Below are 21,091 nucleotides of genomic sequence, written 5' to 3'. Positions count from 1 at the left end.
GTGCTTCCCTCTCAGATGCCTGTGGCTGCCTCTGATGCTTCCCTCCCCTGTTTTTGGCCTTTCTGTTGGGCAAACTTTGAGGTTTGCCACCTTTCCTTGCTCCTTTTCCTACATCTTTTATGGTACAAGAAAGCTTTTGGTTGTTTCTCTGTTTGCATTTCACTCTCTGTGGGATTGTGTATGATGGACAATAACGTGCGAATCCTGAGTTCTACTCAGCAGCAAATTAGATACCTAGCAGGGAGCGCTCAGTAAGCAAATGCAAGGTACAATGTGAAAAGAGGGTGTTCATTCCTTGTATTTCTCAGCATCATAAAGACAAAGGTATTTGCTGCTTCCTTCATGATAAAGCTATTGGCTGTATTTACTTTGTTCTCGGTTCTTATGCCACATGTTTTATCTGGCAACTTCCAAGAACCTTACCAGCATTATTTATCTAAATAAATCTCACATTGCTCCTGTGCAACAGGCATTTTCCTCCATTTTGCAGTTTGGGGAGCCAAGGCATTTAGAAGTGAATTGGCTTTTGCAGAACTAATCTAGCTTTAAGAAAGAGAACAAGAACCTCATAGTCCTGACTTCATTAATGGAATGTTCTCCACCTCTAGTTAATCGGTAGTCTGATTTTCCTTCAGGTTATGACCGTAAAAAGATCCAGTTGCCATTTTAAACACATATAATTAAAGTGCCTGCCTACACAGGGACTTTCATCAGAATGCTCCAGCCACTGCACAGGTGGGTAGGATGCTGCTATATTGAAAATTATGAGGCTCAGAGAGATTAAGAAATGTGACCAAGGATTTGGAAAATGAAAGCTCACCCTGTAATACAAAAATTTTGATTCTTACCGCCTTGTTCTGAGTCTTAGACAACACTGTTTCCCTAAGGGTTTGGGGTTTGGTTTTTTTTGGTTGGTGCCACCCCCCCAGATTTCCTAAGGGTTGGAGGGACAAGGAGATACTCTCTAGGCAATCTGCACATCTGCTAGCTGGTCACTATGAAGTGACAGAGTTAGTGACTGGAGTGGGTTTTATATGGACCAGCTTGGCTGTGTCCTGGAGCTTGGAGAATACAGATTTCACCTAACTTTTTTTTCTTTCTTTCTCCCCTCCCTAGTAGTTTATGCTGTTGAGATAGGTTATCCTCCCTTTTCAGTAAGGGAGAAAAAGCAGTTGCAAGTGGTGAAGAAATAGGGAATGACTGTGATTGTCTTAAGTGCCTTTCCTGGAAAAATCCCTTTCTGCCATAGAGGTGGCCTGAAGACACTGGTACATCAGGGCTGCAGTGTTTCCAGTAACCCAGCAGGATTTGGTGGGTGGAGGAAGGGGAAGGAACTCAGCGAGCCGTGACAATGGGAAAATCTTGGCAGGGACTTGCACACGCAGTCTTGCAACTGGCCTCAATGTCCCAACTGTTACAAGCAGGGATTGCACCGGGGTGAGGAAAGCGGACAGAAGGGTGTGTGAAGGCAACAATAAAACCCAAACCCTGGACTGGCGTGTTCAGCTGAGGCCTTGCGGTAAAGCGAGGAGGCGACTGAGGCCACGCTCCGCTTAGGCTCAAAGCCACCGCCCTACAGCTGTGACAGGAAACCTGGAGATACCCCTTACCCACCGAGGGAGAAGGGGACTGGGGTGGGTTCGGTCACTGCATGCTCTAACACGGGCACCAGCGCTGCCGTAGTCGAGCGCCGGCTTCCTTCAGGTGGCCCCGCCTGGGGTAACGGTGCTGGGCAGGGGGCGAGGGCTGGGGGGCTCCAGAGCCCCCTGCGGGCGCCCGGCTGACGCTGGGCCGCCTCAGGGCACAGCCCCACCAGGCCGCCGCCAAGCGAGGGGGCAGCTCGGGGCAGCGGCCGGGCGGGAGGCCGCGCCCCGCCGGCCCGTGAAGCCGTTGAGGCCGTTGAGGCAGTTGCGCGGGCCCGGGCGGCCGTTGGTGCGCGCGCCGCTGCTGCCCCCTGCCGGGCGCGGGCCGGCGCCGCCGCGGGAGCCGGGCCGGGGAGCGCCGCTGAGGGGAAGGGCCTGCCGGGGGGCCGGGGTGGCCGCCCTCGGGCTGCAGGGACCGGGAGAGCGGGCCAGAGGCCCCGGGAGGGCTTGTTTTTGACGGGGCGATATGTGTGCCTGCCTGGGTTCAGGGCTGAGCAAGGCCTCGCTGGGCGGCTGCGGGCAGGGAGCCACTGCCAGGGCAGGCTGCGCGCTCCCGCCTGGCCCCTCGGCCCTCCAGGCCCTCCTTGCTGCCCTCCCGGGCACGGCTCGGCTGGGCCCTGCTGCAGCTGCTTTGATTTACAGAGTTTCAGTTACAGAGTGCCTTGCCTGATCGTGCATGTGTATGACTCTATCCCTGCAGCAGTTCCGGCAGTGCTGTCGAGGAGTGGGTCATTTCCTTTTGACTCAGCGGCATCAATCACGGAGTATATTGCTCTGGCTTGGCTCGTGTCTTCAGCTGTGAAGACATACTCTCCTGCTCACACTTGGGCAGCTCGGAGACAAGCCTTGGGCTTTTGTTTTGCGGGCCCCTTAGCACTCATCGGGCACAAACTGCAGCTGGCAGGCTGCTATTCCCCAGCCTTCTTGTTGGCCATTATATATCCCCTGCTAATTTAAAGGTGTCAGCATGCCTCGTGGGCCGGGCGAGTCACCTTCAGGGTCCTACTGAGCAGGCTTTCCAAGCTCAGACTGCCCTGCTAGCATGGAAGATCCACTGCACAGAACAACAGGCTTCTATGAGTGTCCCAGCGTTGCACACCATGCAAAGTCAGGTCTTAAGGCAGCAAGTTTTAGCTCATGCTGACTCAGACACCTCTGGGACAATGAAACATAACCTAAATCCAAATATTGTCCAGACTGTTTAGTGGCTGTCCCTTGCACCTAATATGTGCGCACGATATTGTCTTATATGAACAAGTACATGATACAATTTATATGAATGAAAGGTTTCTCTTTTTTCAGCACAGAATTTTTACTTTGTAGCTCAGGCTCTTTCCTGTAAAAGTCAAGACCAGCTACCGCTCACGTTCCACCGCTGAAGCAAGATGACTGGATGGACAGAGGATACTATCCTATCCATGGATAAACAGGAGTGGTCTGAAGGCTAAGCCTGTTAATAAATACCCTATGCCTCCACATGACTCGCCTGGAGCAGTTTTGGGGAAAACCAGCTATTATTATCAGGGGAAATCAAAATGTATGTTGTAATTTGAGACACATTCAAGGTCCTATATGTGCTATAGGAATAGGCCCACAATTGCTGTGCCGTTCCTGTCATCCCTGTGTGTCCTGTTTGCCTCTGCAAAATGATGTTGTGGGACTGACAGCAGACAGATGGGACAGAGAAATGGCTTCCAGCTCTGAAGAGCTGCAGTGCGGTTTACCGTGCAGAGCAGGTAGAGCTGGTGGTTCAGACTCCCTTCCAGCAAAGTGGACATGAGGCGCTCAGTCACAGGAGGATCCTGGGCCTTACACTGCTCCTGGGATCTGCCAGATCACATGCAGCATAGACGTGAGACAGTGTTAGAGATTCAAAAGCAAAGTCAGTCCACAAACAGTTCTAAGTGTGGATGAATACACACTCCAGTTGTGGAAACGCATGTGAAAATTACCTCTAAATATTTCCAGTTAGTCAGAATAAAATCGCAATGTCTGAGAATGTAGAAATTCAAGGTTAACCTGGAAGAGAGGAATGAAGACGCTTGAAAGTTAGGACTGCTGATGGCTAGTCAACCAGCAACACAGACACCTATCTGCCACACTTCTGCCAAGAAGGGAGGAATGAAGACGCTTGAAAGTAAGGAGTGCTGATGGCTAGTCAACCAGCAACACAGACACCTATCTGCTACACTTCTGCCAAGAAATCCTTCCTATGCAGACCAGACTTGATATTTGTAAGTATACTGCATAAGTGCATAATATTCTACATAAATGTGTGTGTATATATATATATATACACACATTTAGTATGTACTACCTAGTGTATAGGAACATATAGATAATAGATGTGCACGTGACAGGATTTTAGGGTTAAGTCTGTATCAGCAAATATTCTGGGACACTACAACTCCATCGTCTATGAAATTAATAGCTGATTCCTGTTAATTTCTTCTTGCCATAGTTTTGGCCTGTGCCAGTTAACACACTTCCAAACAATTCTCAGGCATGACTGAAGGAGTTAGTGTGGGCCAGGGGCCGTTCCCAGCAACCATTTGGATCCAAAAGCCTAGCTTGAAGGATGAAAGAGTTTAAAGTTATGGGTGCAAGCCATCCTGTGCCAGGGCCCTCAGTGCCAGAGAACAGTCCTGGGCACGTTTAATTTACTGGTGTAGACATAGTCTAGGAGCCCAAGGGATTACGCAGGGTTTTAAGGGTTGCATGCCTGGACTTAGATACTTGATTTCACCCGAGATCCATTTTATGGGACCTTGTGTTTTTTATGGACATGGACCTTAGTCCTTTAAATATTCTATCACCTTAGCTAAAAGGCTTGCCTCCTGGTGTTAATGACCCTTTAGTGTTTTCCCTAAATAGCAGATACCCAGTAGAAGGTAAAGTGCGTTGTAATTACGGTTTTATTATTGCTGCCTTCATGACAGTGGCATATAACAACAGCGAACTTTGTTTATCGTTACATTTTGTATATTTTTTTGGAAGAAAGTCACTTGAAACATAAGAGGGGGAAAAAAACCCTGTACAAAATGTAATTTTTCAAAGCCTGGCTAATTTTCATCAGGCTTTGTAGAAAATAGCTTCCTTTGCCTTCAGGTAAAACCTGGAGATTTTAAGATTACGCTGATTTTGCTATATGAAATTATGGAGGGACTGACTAGATTTTGCAAGAGAACATCCCTGCAAGTGGATTCAGTTATACTGATCCTTGTGGTATAACTTCTCTTGGGAATGGCGCTATCAAGTTTCCACTATACGAATGTACTTGAGCTTTTCGCTTTTCTATGTCCTCTGAAGAACGGCACAGAAAGGTGTCTGACTGATAGCAGCATTGATATAAAGGAACAAAACTTCTTTGGTCACGATGCTAATTACAGTACTCCGGGTCACCTACTTTTCCTGACCCATCTGTCTAGTCTAATCATGGCTCTTTCTCCTAACTCTTTCTGGCTGTTATCCTCTTAGCCTGACTCTTTCCATAACTTGAGTCTCATTTCTGTCAATGCAGTCACCACATTTACCACATTAACATCAGAATACGTAGGCCAGGGCTGAGGTGAACACTGACATGAGTGTCTCTTCTTATTTGTGCAAGTCTGGTCAGCCTGGTGGGACTGCCACTCTACTATGCAATATGTGACTTGAGTACCCAACTGTCCCAGTCACAGCCCGCTTGATGTGCGGGTGGGTGTTGGGACAACTCTGATACTGTGATGATGATACAGTATGGTGGTGACAGCAGCAAGGAACGGGGCAGAAGTATATTGAAAGACCATTTATCTGTTGGTGTGATGAGTGTCCGCCATATATGCAGCAAATTTGGCTGGATCTTCAGAAGCTGTCCTTTCAAAGGTTTACAGCAGAGAAAAGGAGAGGGCTGGGGAGTGATGAGATTAGCATCTGATCCTTTAGACCGAATCTGTCTGTGCTATTTGTGTTGCAATTTGCTACACAGCTACGCAGGTCTCCCAGAGATGGAATCCCAAGCACCTGCTATATTCGCTGCTGTGAGCAGGTAATTCAGGGGATTTGATTCTATGTATCTGGGCACATTACCCATCTAGGGGGGAGCCAGAATACAGCTGAGTAGATCTGGCTGAGAACGAGGAGAGATTTTTCAAAAATAGGTTCCAGAAAATTACTCAATAATACCTCTAGGAACGCTGGCTGTTGTGTGGAAACTAAGACTGAGAGAATTTGTTTCTGCATTGCCACCTCTGAATGCAGTCAGGTTGTATGGGCCATACTTCTGTTCTTTGAGGGCTAGGAGACTGGTGGTGAGGTGTAACTTGTGTCAGGCTCTAGTGTCCACCTCTCATGCACTCAGACAAGGAGGGGTCATCCTAGGATTTGTAGGCAGACCTGATCCTTTCACTCTGGCCTTTTGCACTGTCCTTGGGCTTAAGCACTGACAAGGGAGCATGCAGAGCCTGGGACCAACAGCCCGGCTGGCTGTGCGTGAGACACGGAGACCTTTGGCTAATAAAGCACAACTTCCTGCTTGCGTGTGTGCTTGTCAACCTAAAGCAGCTCGTTGCTGCTATGTGGTGATCCCGGTTCTGCCCTCAGCCCATGTGGAAGAACAGAGACAGAGCTGGGAAAAACCAGAAACCCCTCCAGACCCTTCACCCTTCTCCTGGCAGTGCTCAGTTGGAAGGGGCGAGCCCGTGCAGAGGCGAAGTGGCGGTCTCTTGTGCCCTCTGGGGGCGGCTCGTATGCAGTACAGGCAACAGAGAGCGTCGGGTGCAAGATCGGGCTTTTCACAAGGGTTCTTTTAGCCAGCCCCCTCGTAGAGGAGGTTTGGAGGACAGGAGCAGGCCCATGGCTGTCGTGCCTCCATGGTTCTGCCAGATCCTGCTTCTGTTCTGACAGCACCTCTTAGCTGAAAGGTTTTACCCTGGAAACAAAGAGGCGTAAGAAAGTGATGTATGATAAGATTTTCATGAAAATATCCCATCCCCACCCTTTATCTGCCCTTTGTCTTAGCCCATCTTCTCTTGCCCCCTTTTTTGACCATTTTTAGTGCTAGCGTGCCTGCATGCAGAGCTCACGGTTTCTGATGCCAAACTCATTTCCTCCCTCTCAAGGCCATTTTCATCCTTGTTTACACAGCCATCCTGCCTAAAGAATTGTTCCAACTGGGATTTCTGGTGGATAGCTTGCAAATAACTGTCCTTAGTTGTGAGAAACTCATAAAGGTTTCAACATTTGGCCTCGCTCTCTAGAAGAGCCAGGGTGGGATGTACAGATGGAAGAGTTCAGAAAGCAAGAAATAAATGACATGCTTGTGATTTATTCTTATTACAAAATCTAAGGCCGCTCCTTCCTTGGCCAGTCTAGCAATCTGAGCTTTTGAGGCAGAGGCTTGTGAAGACAGGTTGTCTTGTGCTGTTCCTCAAACTGCAGTTTTACTGGATGCTTCGACCCCTTCGGTTTTCTTCCAGCTGGTTTGTGGCCACAAATGCTCAGTCATTTTCAGTTCTACAGTTGTTTTAAGGGCCATATATTTTACCTCCAAGCCTTTCCCAAGGATTCTGCTGTGCTGTCACTCCTGCAGAGACCTCAGGCAGTACTTGTGGTCCTCTCTGCAGCCTTCCCTGCCATGCTAGGAGCAGCTCAGTAGCACAGGTTTATGCTCCGACTTCAGCAGACCCAAAACTGTCTTCCCTCCCTAGTGATGAACTGGAGCCGGGCAGCAGCTGCAGAGGGAGTGCGGGCAGGCTCACAAGAGTCCTAGCAGTTCTGCAAAACATCACCAGTGCCTGGCTGGTGTTTTCTAATAATCTGATGGCAATTTGAGAGGTCTGGCCTGGTTCACAGTGAGGCACTGTGGCCAGAAGTCCCCCAGGCTGGCCCAGCCAAGGTAGAGCAAGGGTACAGCCTGGCTGTTGCTCTCTTCTTCCACGTACTGTGACCACAGTGGCGATGAGCTGCAAGGCAGCAAGTTCAAGCCTGCACCTCCTGGAAATTCTTCCTGGAATTTCTTTCCCTGGCGATATTAACTTGGTTCTTTTTTCATTTTCCTTAGAAGCACTGAAACTAGATGGGGTGCCCAACTAGGGGAACTGGGAAACCTCTTTGATCGAATGCTGTATTTTATTTATACACTTGGGATAAGCCCAGAGACTGTCTGGGCAGCCAGGAAGTTCCAGAAAGGAATTTCCCCCCATCAAACTAGCAGCCACAATATTTTCTCCCTTCCTGTGCAGAGACTGTGTGTGCTCATTTCCTAGCACTTTTGGTTAAGAAGTTTCCCACTTTTGCAGGAACCTCGGCTCTTTCTCTCTGCTGCTGCCTTTTAAGTATTGTAGTTTGAGGTTTCTTGTCTTTGACCTAAAGACCTCAAGTCTGAAGCCGCTGACAAGTTGGTTGGCCCTCTCTGTGGGGGTAGGACGTATCGATTGAATGTTTCTTTCATCTTTGGACTGACTGCTCCTGGCTAGCTATATGGCAGGGCTCAGAAACACTGCGTAATTGCAGCTGAGGACTGTTATCATTAAGGTGTTTGAAAAGGAAGAGATGTGACTGAATTGCAGTGACTGTATTTGAAGGAAAGAAGGCCACAGATCCTTTAGCCAGATGAGATTATTCCTCTTCTCCAGGGGTTAGAGGGAAGAAGCTATCTAAAGCAGAAATCATCATTTCTCTTTGCTTGTGTTTCTGAGAAGCCAGGCTGCTCTGCTACGCTGGAGCTTCTGGCCGGCCAAGATAAACTGCTGGCCCTGTGAGTGCTCTCCAAACAGCTCATTGCCAAGTGGGTGTCATGGGGCCCCTTCCAGGCCCGTTTGCAGAGGAACAGATGCTGCAGTACCAGCTAGAGAAGCACAGTGCAAATGGGCTCGGTAATCCTGCTCTCCCTGGTTCTTGGTGTATTAGCTACATGCTGACTTTCCAATTGCCCTTAGCAATTTGCAGGGAGAGAATGGGCAGCAAGGGAGTTATAACAGCAATGGGGCTGCCCAGCAGTGCTGTTAAGAGGATCATCTCTTTTCCTCACTGCTGTCACATGGCCTGTGCTGGCATGGTCATTGTTTCTCTATTAAATAGCAGGGATCAGTAATTTCTGAACACCTTTCTCTTCAATTTGTTTTCTGCTTCTTTTCCTCTTTCCATGGCAGTCAAAAACCGCATCTGCAAAACCATGTATCTCATTCATCACTCAGATATGCCTAAAAGAGATATATCTAAAAAAGAACAAATAGCTGTCAGTGTCAACCATCTCAGACCAGCCCTTCCTAATATTCCCTGAATGTCTGCAGTGTTTGCATGACAGCAGCTGGCTCAGTTCTGGGACAGCTTGTAGCCATTAAGATAACAGTGGCCAGTTCTCACCTTTGGGTGCCTATAGCCTTAGTGAAGGGCTCCTTTGCGACCTCACGTTGGATGTTTCCCAACTGCCTGCCCCACACTCCTGATACAAAGACCACACAGCCAGAGCTCAGAGAGCACTTGTGTGCACGGCAGCTTCACCTCTGCAGCTGGGTCACGGGGGGGTTGTGGTTTGCGTGGTGGGGACAGCTTACGTTGGCCTGTGTTAGGGCAGACATTGCACAGAGGCAAAGTCAGAGATGATCCCTTCTAGAGGAGCCTGCAGGCTCAGCAATTCACACACTGGGAGGAGAAATGCCCTCTGGTACCTGTCCTAAGTGATTGGTGGCTGGCTCAGGGATAGAGTTAGGTGCCGCTTTGTCTGTTTTGCCAGTCATACTGTTCTGGAATACAGTCACTGAGAATGAGAATACAATTCTCATTATTTTTGCGGACTGTCCTCCCCTGCTTTTATCCACATACATTGGACTGTGGCTGAGACGTTTGGTGGATGGCCTTGGTCTGTGGTACCATTCAAGAGGGGCCTGGCTTTGGGCCCACATCTTCCTCCGGGTAAGCTCTAGGCTCAGCTTTTATCCTGCTTCTGCCTTGCTATTCTCTTTTATCATTGCCCTTGGCAGACAGATGCTTCTTCCGTGCTTGGCACTGGCTGTAGCTCCAGTGTCTGTCTCGGACATCACCCAGTTAGGGTCATGAGCGAGAGGGGATGGATGGTTTTCGGTTTTCCGATCTCCTTTGGTGTGATGAGGGAAGACCCCCAATAGGTGGCGCTTCTTCCCTGGATGTTGGGGTGGGTTGTTTTGCCTTCAACATTGGGATGTTCACAGCAGCATCTGCACAGATTCTGCCACGGCACATTGTGCCGGGAAGAGAGGCCGAAAAGCAGTCCAGTGTGTGAGGGGGCCAAGCAAATCCACAGGTGACTTCAAAGTGTGAAAATGCCATGTCTTTCCTTATGAGAAGGCTTGGCCAGGCCTGCCTAATGGAGCCTTCTGCACCCACACACATTCCTGTTCTTGCATCTTGCAGTGCCAGTGGTGCACCCTGGGCAGGATAAACTGCAGAAGGTATTAGATTGTCCTATGAGCACAACAACAAACACAACTCAGAGGGAATCTGTGCATTAAACTAATCCTTGCTGCATGTCTTCAACCCTCCTACCCGTCTCCCCTATTGTACTGTTTGGCCAGGATTCCCACAAAGCCATGTCTCCAAGTGAAAGTAAGATGCAGCACACCAGAGGCTCAGGCAGTTCTCCAGGGACATCTTCCCCATGACAGCAGCAGGCAGGAACGTGCAGGTATTGTGGAAGTGAACCAGGATCCTGGCTCAGCTCACAGCCTCCTGCCCTCTCCTTGTTGCCACAATGCCACGTGCTTTTGCAGAGGAAACTTGCCACTTGCCTCCCTTCTGCTCCTGGTCTGGCCATGAAGAATTTAAAGAGATATTCAAGCAGTGCTGGAGCAGGCGTGTGGACTTACCCTAAATGTTATATGATGCATCTTTCATATTTTTATCGTGTGACCAGAGGTTTGAACCCAGTAGGCAGATCAAAACTCCAGGGGGTGAGAAATCCAGAGGAACCAAAACCAAAGCAAATTGATCACATGAAATGCTTGGGAAGTGAAACCACTGAATTTTGCATAGCTCCAGCAATGTGATCTAGTAGCAGGCTAGATTACAGTCTGGGAGCGTACGGATAGGGGTCAGGAGATACCACTTCTATTCTTGGGTCTTCCACAGCTTTCCTCACTGACCTTTAGAATGTCAAGTAACTTTCCTCTGTCTTAGTTTTCTCCTTTGGGAATAATACTATTACTTAACCCTGGAAAACATGTTGCTATCCTTGGATAGAAGTTACTCGGCAGCATTCTGCAACTTGTGTGTGTGTGGAGGAGCAACACCTCCAGACCCCTCAGGAAGCTTTATTTCCAGTATATCACAGAATCACAGAATGGTCAGGGTTGGAAGGGACTTTTCATCTACCGGGAACCCATCAGACATGTCAAGCCTCATCCTCGGGGCAAGGGTCACATAAGACAAGAGCTGCAGCAGCAGATTGCAGCTCTGCTTTCTGCAAGTGCTTCTTTTCCTCTGGGGGTCTGCTAAATTGCTTGTGGCTGGCGGCAGCGGTATGTCACTGTGCTTTATTCACAGGAGAATCCTGCATGCTGTGGATTAATGGAGAGCTTGTGATCTGTCAGCCAGTTGCTCCTGGCATTGCGGTTGTGGAGCAAGAGAGAGCCCATGTGTCTTTACCGGTGCAAGGTGTGAGATTAACTGGGGAGGAACTTGTGTTTCTCCTGAGCCTGCTGGAATGGAGATGCTCATGGCTACGCAGTCTAAGAAAACTCTGGGAGCAGGTGTGCATAACTTGACCCCAAAAAGACCTGGGTGTACCCAAAGTTGGTGTTCCTGGCTATTCTTGTAATATGAAATGTAAAGCAAGAGAGAAAAACTGCTGTGCAAGTATCTGCTGAAACACATGTAGGCAAAGTTGCAGAGGCAGAGTTAATTCAAGGAATTATATTATTAGTTTCTCTTACATCACAAGTGTAGTGACAAAGCCTCACCAGCACCTGCTTTTGCTGCTTGTTGTGAGCAGCGCTGGCCCCGGAGCAGGTTAGAGGGCCTAGAATGAACCCACCACCAGGATGTGGTCACTGCTGCTCTTCTGTGCCTTCATGGAGCGGTGTGAGTTCAGGTAGAGGCTGTGACGTGTTGCAGGTGGGATGGTGGGTTCTCCTTTTCTCTGTTTCAGGGAGATTTTTCAGCTTCATCTCTTCTGAGACAAACAACTGGGCCCTGGCATGTGCCTGTCCCAGTGCTTGAACCCAGGGAGCCCAAATATGGAAAAGGAATCATACCCAGTAGTTTAAATTGACTGTGGTTTATGGGTCATATCTTACAGATCATTATGAGGAAAGCCAGTGGCTCCAGTGCCGGAATAAGGAATGAATAAAGGTTTGGGGAATTTGGCTTTATATGAAAAAAAAAAAAAAAAAGGTCTTAAGTGACATTCACTAGGGTAAGAAAATGATAAGAGGTTCTCAGTTGTCAGGCTTTGGGATATACCTTGATTATCAGTTAGGGATCAGGAGTAATTCTTACCTAACATTAGATATATGATTACACATCTATATGGAGCATTTCTATTTTTGTCTAGCATTTTACTCTCTCCTGTCAGAGGCAGGATGCTGGACTAGCGATCTGCTGATGTACGCTATTCCCTGTCCTTCTGTATTCACGCAATAAGGAAACTAGAAGTACCTATGACATAACATGAGTTTTTAGTTAGTTTTGAGCTTAGAGTTGCGCATTTAGATGGTGATTTCAATTTGATGTGAACCGGAGGAAAATGGGTGAAATAAGTTCAAAGTGTGAAAGCAGAACTCACAGAGCAAGTATGGTTTAACAGATGGTTTGCAACTGCAGGCATCTTCTAAGAAGGCACTATCTGAAAAGTAGAAACGTTTTCTGGCTCAGACTGTGCCTGTTGTACTCCTTCATAAAAATACTTTGCTAACTGGAGCTGAACTGAGGCCCTTTCCCCTGCAGCAAAGATGTTCTCCTCTTTCTTTTCCACAGTCAGCATTTTATGAGTGCTCTTTCCTTATCTTGTTACAAGCATGCTGGCTGAGAATGGGGAACCGATACGTTCACCAGCCTGTGCTCCTCTGGAATTTGTACACAAGCAGAGACCTCCTCAGGGCTTCCTAACTTGTCCTAGGAGGAAGTTTGGGACAACAGGCTCTGCTGGCCCTAAGGGGCTGGTGACAAGCAAAGGGGACCTTTCACCTAGACACAGGGAGCGTGTCGCTGGCACGGAGTTGGCAGGGGGTGAAAGCCCTTCGTGGTTACTACTGGCAAACGTGTCGGTGTCTTCTGTGGGTTCAGGGAGGCTGGGAGCGTACCGGTCAGCCCCCAGTAACTGCCCTGGCCGCTTTGCCAGGGGAGCGCTGAGGGCCTGCCGGTGGAAGTGGCACACCTTGCTGCACCCGGGGGCAGCACCCCGGTACCACCCCGGCCCCGCGCCTGCCTTTGCTGTGGGAAGAGGCGGCGGCGTTTCCCTGCAGCCGCTGCAGGCCCTCTGCAGCCCCCCCGGGCGCTGAGGGGACGCCGGGCGGGGTACAGCTGCCTCCCTCGACCTGTGCTCCGCATCAGGGGGCAGGACAGGTCGGTCACGGCATCCCGTTACCCTCCTGGCGCGGAGCGGGCTGCGGTCCGGCACAGGCCGTTAACGCTCTAGCGGCATCCCGAGCGGAGCCCGCCCCGGTCGGGGACCCGGTGACGCGGCGGGCCCGCTCTAGCCCCCGGGCACCCTCCGGGCCGGTGGAGGCGGCACCGGCGGTCACCGGCGGGGCCCCTTTAAGCGGAGGCCCCGCCCCGCCCCGCCCCGCCCGGCCAATGGGCGCCGCGGCTGCCGCGCCGTTTGTTACAAGTTTCCCGTCGCGGGCAGGGGCGCGGGGCGGCGGCGCCCGACGGCAGCGGGGCGCGATGCCCGCCTGGGGCCGCCGGCGGCGGGGCTGACGGGCGGGCGGGAGCGCTGCCATGAGTGGGACCCGGGGCCTCGGCTAGGCTGTTCTGCCGCCCCGCAGTAAGCACTCTGCGCCCGGTGTCCCTTGTCCCTTGCAGCACGCTGCCAGCTGGTTCCTCCCTCCTTTCTGAAGCGTAACGGGGGAGGGGGTGGGAAGCAAAGGAAGTTTGGTATTTATTTTTTGCTTTGGGAAGGGGGGTCCTTCTCTCCCACCCCCGGTGGAGGGCTGTAGGACAGAGTGCGGTGGCGGAGGAGAGGGGGGCACAGCTGGAAGCGGGCTGTCCGGAGCCGCCCCGACCCCCGCCGCCGCGTACCTGCGGGTGCTGGATGCCAGCTCTGCGGAGCTCCCCCGAGCCTAGCGGCAGCCTTAGCAGCAGCGGCTCGGCAGATGCAGATGCGTGCGTGTGTGTATGCTTAACCCTTTCTTGGCTCCTCGGATTTGTACCATGCTGAAGATCCTCACCAAAAAGCTCAGGAACCAGAGTTTAAACGAAATTCAACCTTTCCAGCTAAAGGTAAGAACAGCCGGTTTTGTCTAGGCTATTTCTTGCACCATTCAGGCAACTAATAAGGGGCCCTGAGAAGCTACTAACTCGGAGTGGTTGTTACGCTGGGTCAGTTTCCTCTCAGCCAGTGTGCTCGGTAGGAGCTGGCCTAGGCTGTTTCTGTTACCGTTCCTTTGCTCTCAGAGTTACCCTGCACAACTCAGTAGGCGATACAGAAAGGCAGATAAAGGCAGATGTATCTGTCCTTCAGGAGCATTTACTTTGAATGGGGTTCACGTTTGACTACATGGGTATTCGCCTCTCTGTCTAGTTAGCTTTGTATGTGTGTAATCTGTAGTCTCCCAGCCCTTGCCCGGTTAGAACCCCATTGTGCTAGGTAGGTACTGTACAGACAAGATTTGCCTAAAATGCCTTTCAGCTTGTTAGTTGCATTTTTCTCCCTTTTGGTCCTGAGGGCCAGAATCTGAGCTGAAGTTTGCAGTCTGGCTCACTGCATTGGCCCATGGCTTTCCAGGTTCTGCTTACACCCTTTCTTAGTGCTCAAAACAAAAATGAGGATCACAGATTCAGGATAAGGAATATCTAAGCCCGTCCTGCCAAATGCAAGGAGGAATTTTTGAGCCATATGCAATGGGATAAAAATGGAGTCATGATAAGTGAGTTAAAAAAATAACCAGGTCCTGATCTGGTGAAAGTGTTGTGAACCAAGGGATGCCCCCTGAAATCAGCAGAGTTACTCTGGACTGGCATCAGTGCTGCGGGAAGCGTAGCGCCTGGCCCCAAATCAACGAAGGGGTCTGGGAAAAGTAGCAGCCCTCGTTGGCTGAGTTGGGGGCTGGGGATCTGTATATAGACTCTAGTGGAGTCTTTTGTATGTGTTACACAGAGGCAGATTGCCGTGTGGCTGCACTTCTGCGCAGTCACTCTGGACAGGCTGATGGCAACTTTGTTAGAAACAGTACTGATGTTTCCTCAAAGTTTGCTGGGTCTGTGTATTTTTTCCTGTGGGGAATGCACATTCTGTGGCTCTTGCGGAGGCAGGATTAGATTTTATTTTTTGAAATAGAATAAGGACAATGCTTTAGGCTGTAGTGGACCGATTCAGTGCAGAGTATCTCTGCACAGGCAGTGGGGGATTTCTTTTGAACGCTGTACTTGGGGCCCTGTGGCTGTGATTGCCTCCTTTAGCTTTATTGTTTGTCTTTGAGCCTCAGGTTGTGAAACCGTGAGGATCTTTGGAAGGAGCTCTCGGGTTATGTACAGCCTTCAGGATGCTTGGAGGCATGTAGGAAAACTCACAGGAGTGGGTATCTGCAGCCATTTTGTTCGTATTAGTGCCAAGGTTTTGTGCTGCAAACAGGTGGTCTGCATTTTTGCAGGCTCAATAGAGAAGGGAGACTTAAGCTTGCACTGTTTCTTGCAAGGCTAATTCATAGACCATCAGAGGTATCGTTGCAGCCTGCTGTGGGGAGTGGTACAATGAGTGGTATACATGTGTATGGGCAGAAAGCCAGACTTTCAAACTCTGGGTTTATATATGTTTTGTAGGCCTTTGGGGACTGACTGTGTGCAGCTGCCTGGTCTTGGTTGAGCCTCGTACCAGCATACTAATTGCTTAACAGAGTGTGCAGTGCTCTCTTAGGTGTTGGGCCAGATCTCCGTGCAGGTGTGTGGATGCAGGATTGGTGTCACAAGTGGTGAGTAGTGTGGGAGCTTCCTGTGGCTGCACTGTGCACGGACCCTGTCACCAGGCCAAGTGTCCTGTACCATCTCCCTTTGCTGCCCTCAGATGATGTGAGGCTGCCAGGCACAGACCGAACTTCTGCCTTCTCGGCTTCCTCAAGCTGGTCTGTGTGCAGGTCTGTACGTATTCTGGCACGTACGGTAATGTGCACTATTTAAAAGATCTAGTCTGCTGTCATTGAGAGCTAGTGAAAAGTTAGGTGTGAGCATAAAATCAGGTCTGTAGTAGCACAAGTGGTGAATGAGCAACTAATTTGGGTAGATTAAGAGCTGATTTGCATCTACCACCCAAACCAAGAGCTTTCTGAGCTTTAAAAAGTGTGCTCAATTGCTCTTCTCCATTACCCACTTGCTTTTGCAGCTTATGACCTTTGTTTGAAGTTCCCAAATTCAAGGGAAAATAAGCTGCTGTTGTGTTTTTGGCTGCAACAGTAGTGCCATTAGGGAAAGTCCTGGGAAGCTGTCCTTGGGTAAATTGGCAACCCATTTTTTGTAAGCTTGGGAGATTTGACCAACCTTGGATTGGCATCCAGGCTTTGGGAATCTTCTCAGGATGAAATTTCTGCCCACTGTAAAGATCTCATTTTGGTATCATGTGTCCTGAATTGTTTCAGTGTGGCTGTGGTAGGTCTTCCTAGTATTCCCCCACTTGGAGAAGCTGAGAGGCTGTCATTGCCTCTGAGTGAAACCAGGAAATATGCAGACTTTGGCTGCTGGATGTAATGAACTTTTATTTTGTTCCCTACTAAAATTGGCTGTTAGGTAAGGCTGCTCAGAGGGCTTTGACTCAAGAGGTGTGCTGGTATTGCTGAGGGAATTGGTGTCCCTTTATTGCCCTTTCACCAGAAATCACTGTAATGGGAAGGGAGTGGTTGACTGATGCTTCACCTGCTGTTGGGTTAGCACCTGCTGCCAGCAGTCTCTGGTAAGGGTGGCTGGGCTGTGAAGTGTGGTAATTAGGGTTCAAATTTGAACCCTAAGCCTTGGGAGACTGGTCCTGCTGACCTTGCTGTCTCCCCACTGGACACTTGTGTCCCTGTAGTGGGGCAGTGAAGTGGCAGCGTATCAGCTCCTGAGCTGTTGCGGTTCATGTTCCAGCCCATTGGCTTAGAGTCCTTCAGCTGCTGCAGCTGAATCCAAGAAATGATTTTGAATTGGAGCCTTGTGTCTCAGCCTGTTGTTCCACCTCTTGCTTCAGTGGTCTGGTGTTATTTGCTAGAGATTAGGCCACATTCAGAAACCTCCAGGTTTTGGCTGGCTGTTAGAAATCGAGAGCCAAAAGCAGGTCTGACTTTACAGGTTAGGGCTCATCTTTGATAACAGTTGGCGACTGGGTCTGTTCCAGAGCAGACTTCAGGGGACCCGAGAGGAGAATGAGAACACGGGGGTGTCCTGTACTGTAGTGAAATGCTTCAAATAAGGAAAGTGAGTGAAGCCTACAGCTCAAGGCTTGAATTTTTCGTTGGCTGTCCAGTATTAGTCTAGTACAATATTTTTACTGTTTTTTTCATAGTTTTGACTGGTAGCCCTGAGAAGCCCTTCCTGAACTACAAGTCAAATTGTTCAAGGAGATTTTAAAATGCATATCCTGGGGTTGCATGTGGGTTAGTGTGATGGAGTACTGATACTGAGCTCTTAGAAGTACTGTCCAACTGACTCAGTTTTCTAGGAATGGAATGTCTTGTTCATCCCCACAACTTGGCATAGGGGTTTCTTACACAAATGCATTTCTTCCAAATCCCTCTTCAACTCTTGTGCCCTTGCATATTTGTGTAGTGGCTGAAGTGTAGGTGTATTTTCTAAGCTTTGTTTGCAAGCAGGCTCCTTGGGGCAGGGAGCATCTGGTTGGAACAAGTCTGTGCATTGCCAGTCAGACTAAGCCCTTAATTAGTGGCCCAAGGTGTTATCAGAATGAAACAGTTGGATTGTGGTGTGTGAAAAAACTAACTGGCTGGAACATGTAACTGAAGAAAACTGAGTACTTCAAGGGTGGCAATTCCATTCCAACTTTGCTGTTGACACAAACAACTTTAGAAGCAGTACAATTAATGTTCTAATACTCAAGAGTTGTTAAATTACTTATGTACTTGGCATGTTCCTTTTTGTCCTGGGCACTTCCTTAATGTCAATCAATGAAATGAAGTTTTGTGGCAGTCTGTTCTGGTGACAGAGAACTGCATTTCTCTGCTGTGTCATTTTAGCCTTATGCTTGCTTACAAGGGAACTGGGGACTAGGCGCTAGCAAAGCCACCATGTCAGCTCTCTTCATGCACCCTTGCAGCTTGTACATGTGCATATGCAGCACTGGTGACCAGCAAGTCATGTCAGTTATTTTCTGCTGGCATGTGCCTCTGGAATCAGCTATGAGACTCCAGTCTGGCTGGCCAGCCCTGGGAAGTGACTGGGTGATTCTTCCTGTATGAAGGGGGTTCAGCTGGCTGTGCAAAGTGAACCTCAAGCTTGCAGGCAGTGACTTCTGAGTCACTGTTCAGGTGGCAGCTGATTATTCTGCAGAGCCAGGAGTGTATTATTTGAATTTTTTCCTCCTCAGACCAAAAAAGAGTGAAGGAGAATTGTTATTATTGATGCACAGTGGGTGTGCTTTCAAAGATCTGTGTAAGGGCTCATGCTTTGTATGAATGGGGACAGATTGATTTCCTTCTTTCTTTAGGCTGACTGCTTGTCACGTGCTCACCCCAGCCACTGGTCTTCAGGCTGGCTGAAGACAACTTGGCACAGTGTAAATTTAAGTTCATCTGTTTCGTGTGGTGTATGAAGGTTTTCTGTCCTTCATGGGTTTTTCAGCACACACCACCAAACAGGTTCATTCCTCTAAGGCTGGAGGACTCTGTTTTACATTGAAACTTTGCTTTTGCTCCTATTAACACCTGGTAACATTAGACATTTCTGGTTTGTCTGGAGGGGCACATGCCACTTGCATGAATGTAAGTAAGTATGGTTTTGGCTGCTGGAGTATCTATGAATGCACCTCAAGTTAGGCTTGTGATAATTTGGACTAAAATTGTATTATGGGTTAGAAATGCTGTGATGCATACTTAGTCAAGACAAAGAATAGAACAGGCCATCACAGTCGTTCAGAAACCTTAAATTTTCGAGACTTACCCCTGAGGTATTGTGAAACAATAGGCTGCAATTCTTTCTACTTGGTTTCTAAGGTCTGAGTCTTCAAGGGTTGTCCTCTTTCCTGTGCATATGTCCGGCACTGATAATCTCCTGTAAGACTTATTTCCAGAGTGGGACTTCAGATGAATTGCAGGTACTGCAAATTCAGCATAAAAGGAAGTTTATTGGTATTGGGATAGTTCAGTGAGACATCCTCTTAGCTGGTCATCTTTATGACTGATAGGAAAATATGGGCTAGATTAAAAAAATAAAAAACTCCACCCCCCGGTGTCATGAAGAAATCTCATTACTTTTCCTTGTATTTTCCAATTCTTGATTTTTATTTGAATGAAAAATTGAATTATGGAAATGTAATACCGTGTATTTAACTTCTGTGTTTCAGTGAAAGAAGATTAATCCATTTTGCTTTGCTGGACAGTGCAGTTTTACTTCATTTCCTTCTGTCATGCACCATCTTACAGCTCCTGAATTTATGTTGCACTGTTTGGGATGCTAAAAGTCTTCCTGAGCAGGAAAATAGTTTATATTTGAAGTGCAAAAAACAAGCAGACCCAGGTCATCATTTCAATTATGGCTCTTGAAAAACAATGGGTTCACCTCTTTTAAAAAGTAAAAAGCAAGGCTTGCATCTGCTTAGGACATATCTGCAGAGTGGTGGGTGGTCAGGGCACCACTCTGCTGTAGTGTGCCAGTCCGGCCAGCTTACCTGGCTGTTTCTGGAGCATGTCCGGGGTCACAAAAGTGTTGTTGGGATGCCACAGTATAGGAACCAAGGGCTGTGTTCCTTTTTCAGTGGGAAATACACAGTGTAGGCAGTGCCAACCCCTCCTACCCCTACGCATTTATCTGTAGCCCCTGTTCTCCTGTTCAGTGGGATTCAGGTTGCCGGGTGACCCAACTCTTCCTAGCAACCAGCATCACAGGTATGTGTGCTCTCAGGGCTGTTTGCTGCTGCAGTAACTGTTGTACGTGGCCGTGGGCAGAGCCTGTTTGTCCTCTTGCCACCATTGACCAGCAGAGTCAGCCAGCTAAGCTGTTTTTGAATAGGCACCAGCACCACCCACAACTGCTCAGCATGAACACCCAGGCAAGGATTTAGAGAAAAGCCAATTAGTTTTGACCTTTATCTGCACAGAAAGCATTCCCTGTGCAGTACAAACTGTGCTGTGACCCAGGCCTAAAAGTTGAGGTAAAGGACATATGGCCCGATGTGACGTACACAGAGCTGTTTCCATGCCAGTGTGGGCGCAGGCCTGCCCAAGTGGTGGGGACACAGGTGAAGCACAGTTAAAGATGGTTTTGTCTGGACCAGCTTGGTCACTCCTTGGGGGTGGACAGCTCAGGGTGCCTTTGGGAATTTCTCCCATCTCTTGCTGTGGTCTTCTTGCTTTTCAGACCCGTTATAACCTTCTTCCTGCCGTGAGCTGGTCTGTTTGGACATTGACCTGGCCTCCATATACTGTACCCCAGTATATACGTAATACTGAATTGTTCAGTTGTTATAGAACAGGTGTTTTGACGCTGGGGCATCTTGGGAGCTGGCTGAAGCAGAGGGAGCAGATCTTGCATGGTGAGCAGTCTCTTTTTGTCCTCTGTAATTCAGCACACCAGGTGCTTTCTCTGCCAGGTGAACTTTTGCTGTTTGCTATCTCTTTGAAGATAGCCCTAGCAGAATGGCAATGCTACAACAGAGTACCCTTGTGTGGGTACATCATGTGAAGAGCTCACATGGTTACCTCTCTAGTCCAACCTTGATGGCTTCATTGAGGGTGAAATACTGTGGACACTTACCAAAACCTCCTGGTGGACCTGGATGTAAGAAAATTGGTAAGAAGATTCCTGCTTGGAAGATTTGCACCAAAGCTGCATGTGCAATGATCCACATCCTGGGTCTTCCTAGCTGTTCTGGGTTAGCATGGCAAAATGTCATCTGCAGGTGCCAGGAGATAAAAGCCCAAAGAAGGTTCCATGAGTGACTATCAGCTTTGCAAGCAGTTAGTGTAGACCAATCTTTGTTTCAAGCTCTCGCCTCTCTCAGCACTCTTAGCCAGCCAGTCCACCATCCAGGCTTACTGTGGAAATGAAGTTCTGCTGCAGAGCCCCTTCAGCTTGCCAGGGTTTGAGCTGTGGTGCTGGGAACAGAGGTCAGTGCCTGTGCCACACTGGCATGCATCTTC

General features: G+C 48.9%; 1 protein-coding gene across 5 annotated transcripts in view; it reads left to right on the top strand.

Moving 5' to 3' along the window:
* Positions 1-13,428: 13,428 nt before the first annotated feature.
* The window catches only part of LOC101915276 (uncharacterized), a 58,736-nt gene continuing 51,073 nt past the window's right edge, over positions 13,429-21,091 (top strand). For 2 of the 5 annotated variants that reach the window (XM_027788562.2, XM_027788561.2), the window contains exon 1: positions 13,429-14,036. In XM_027788562.2, coding sequence (XP_027644363.1) covers positions 13,932-14,036 — 105 coding nt within the window. In that variant the 5' untranslated portion in view covers positions 13,429-13,931. The remainder of the gene's footprint in view (positions 14,037-21,091) is intronic. The other 3 variants (XM_005238755.4, XM_013300297.3, XM_027788563.2) reach the window with 2 other exon arrangements.

Source organism: Falco peregrinus, chromosome 11 (assembly GCF_023634155.1).
Source record: "Falco peregrinus isolate bFalPer1 chromosome 11, bFalPer1.pri, whole genome shotgun sequence".
NCBI classification, from domain to species: Eukaryota; Metazoa; Chordata; class Aves; order Falconiformes; family Falconidae; genus Falco; species Falco peregrinus.
The sequence above is the reverse complement of the archived record's forward strand: the minus strand, read 5'-3'. Positions and strand labels throughout refer to the sequence as shown.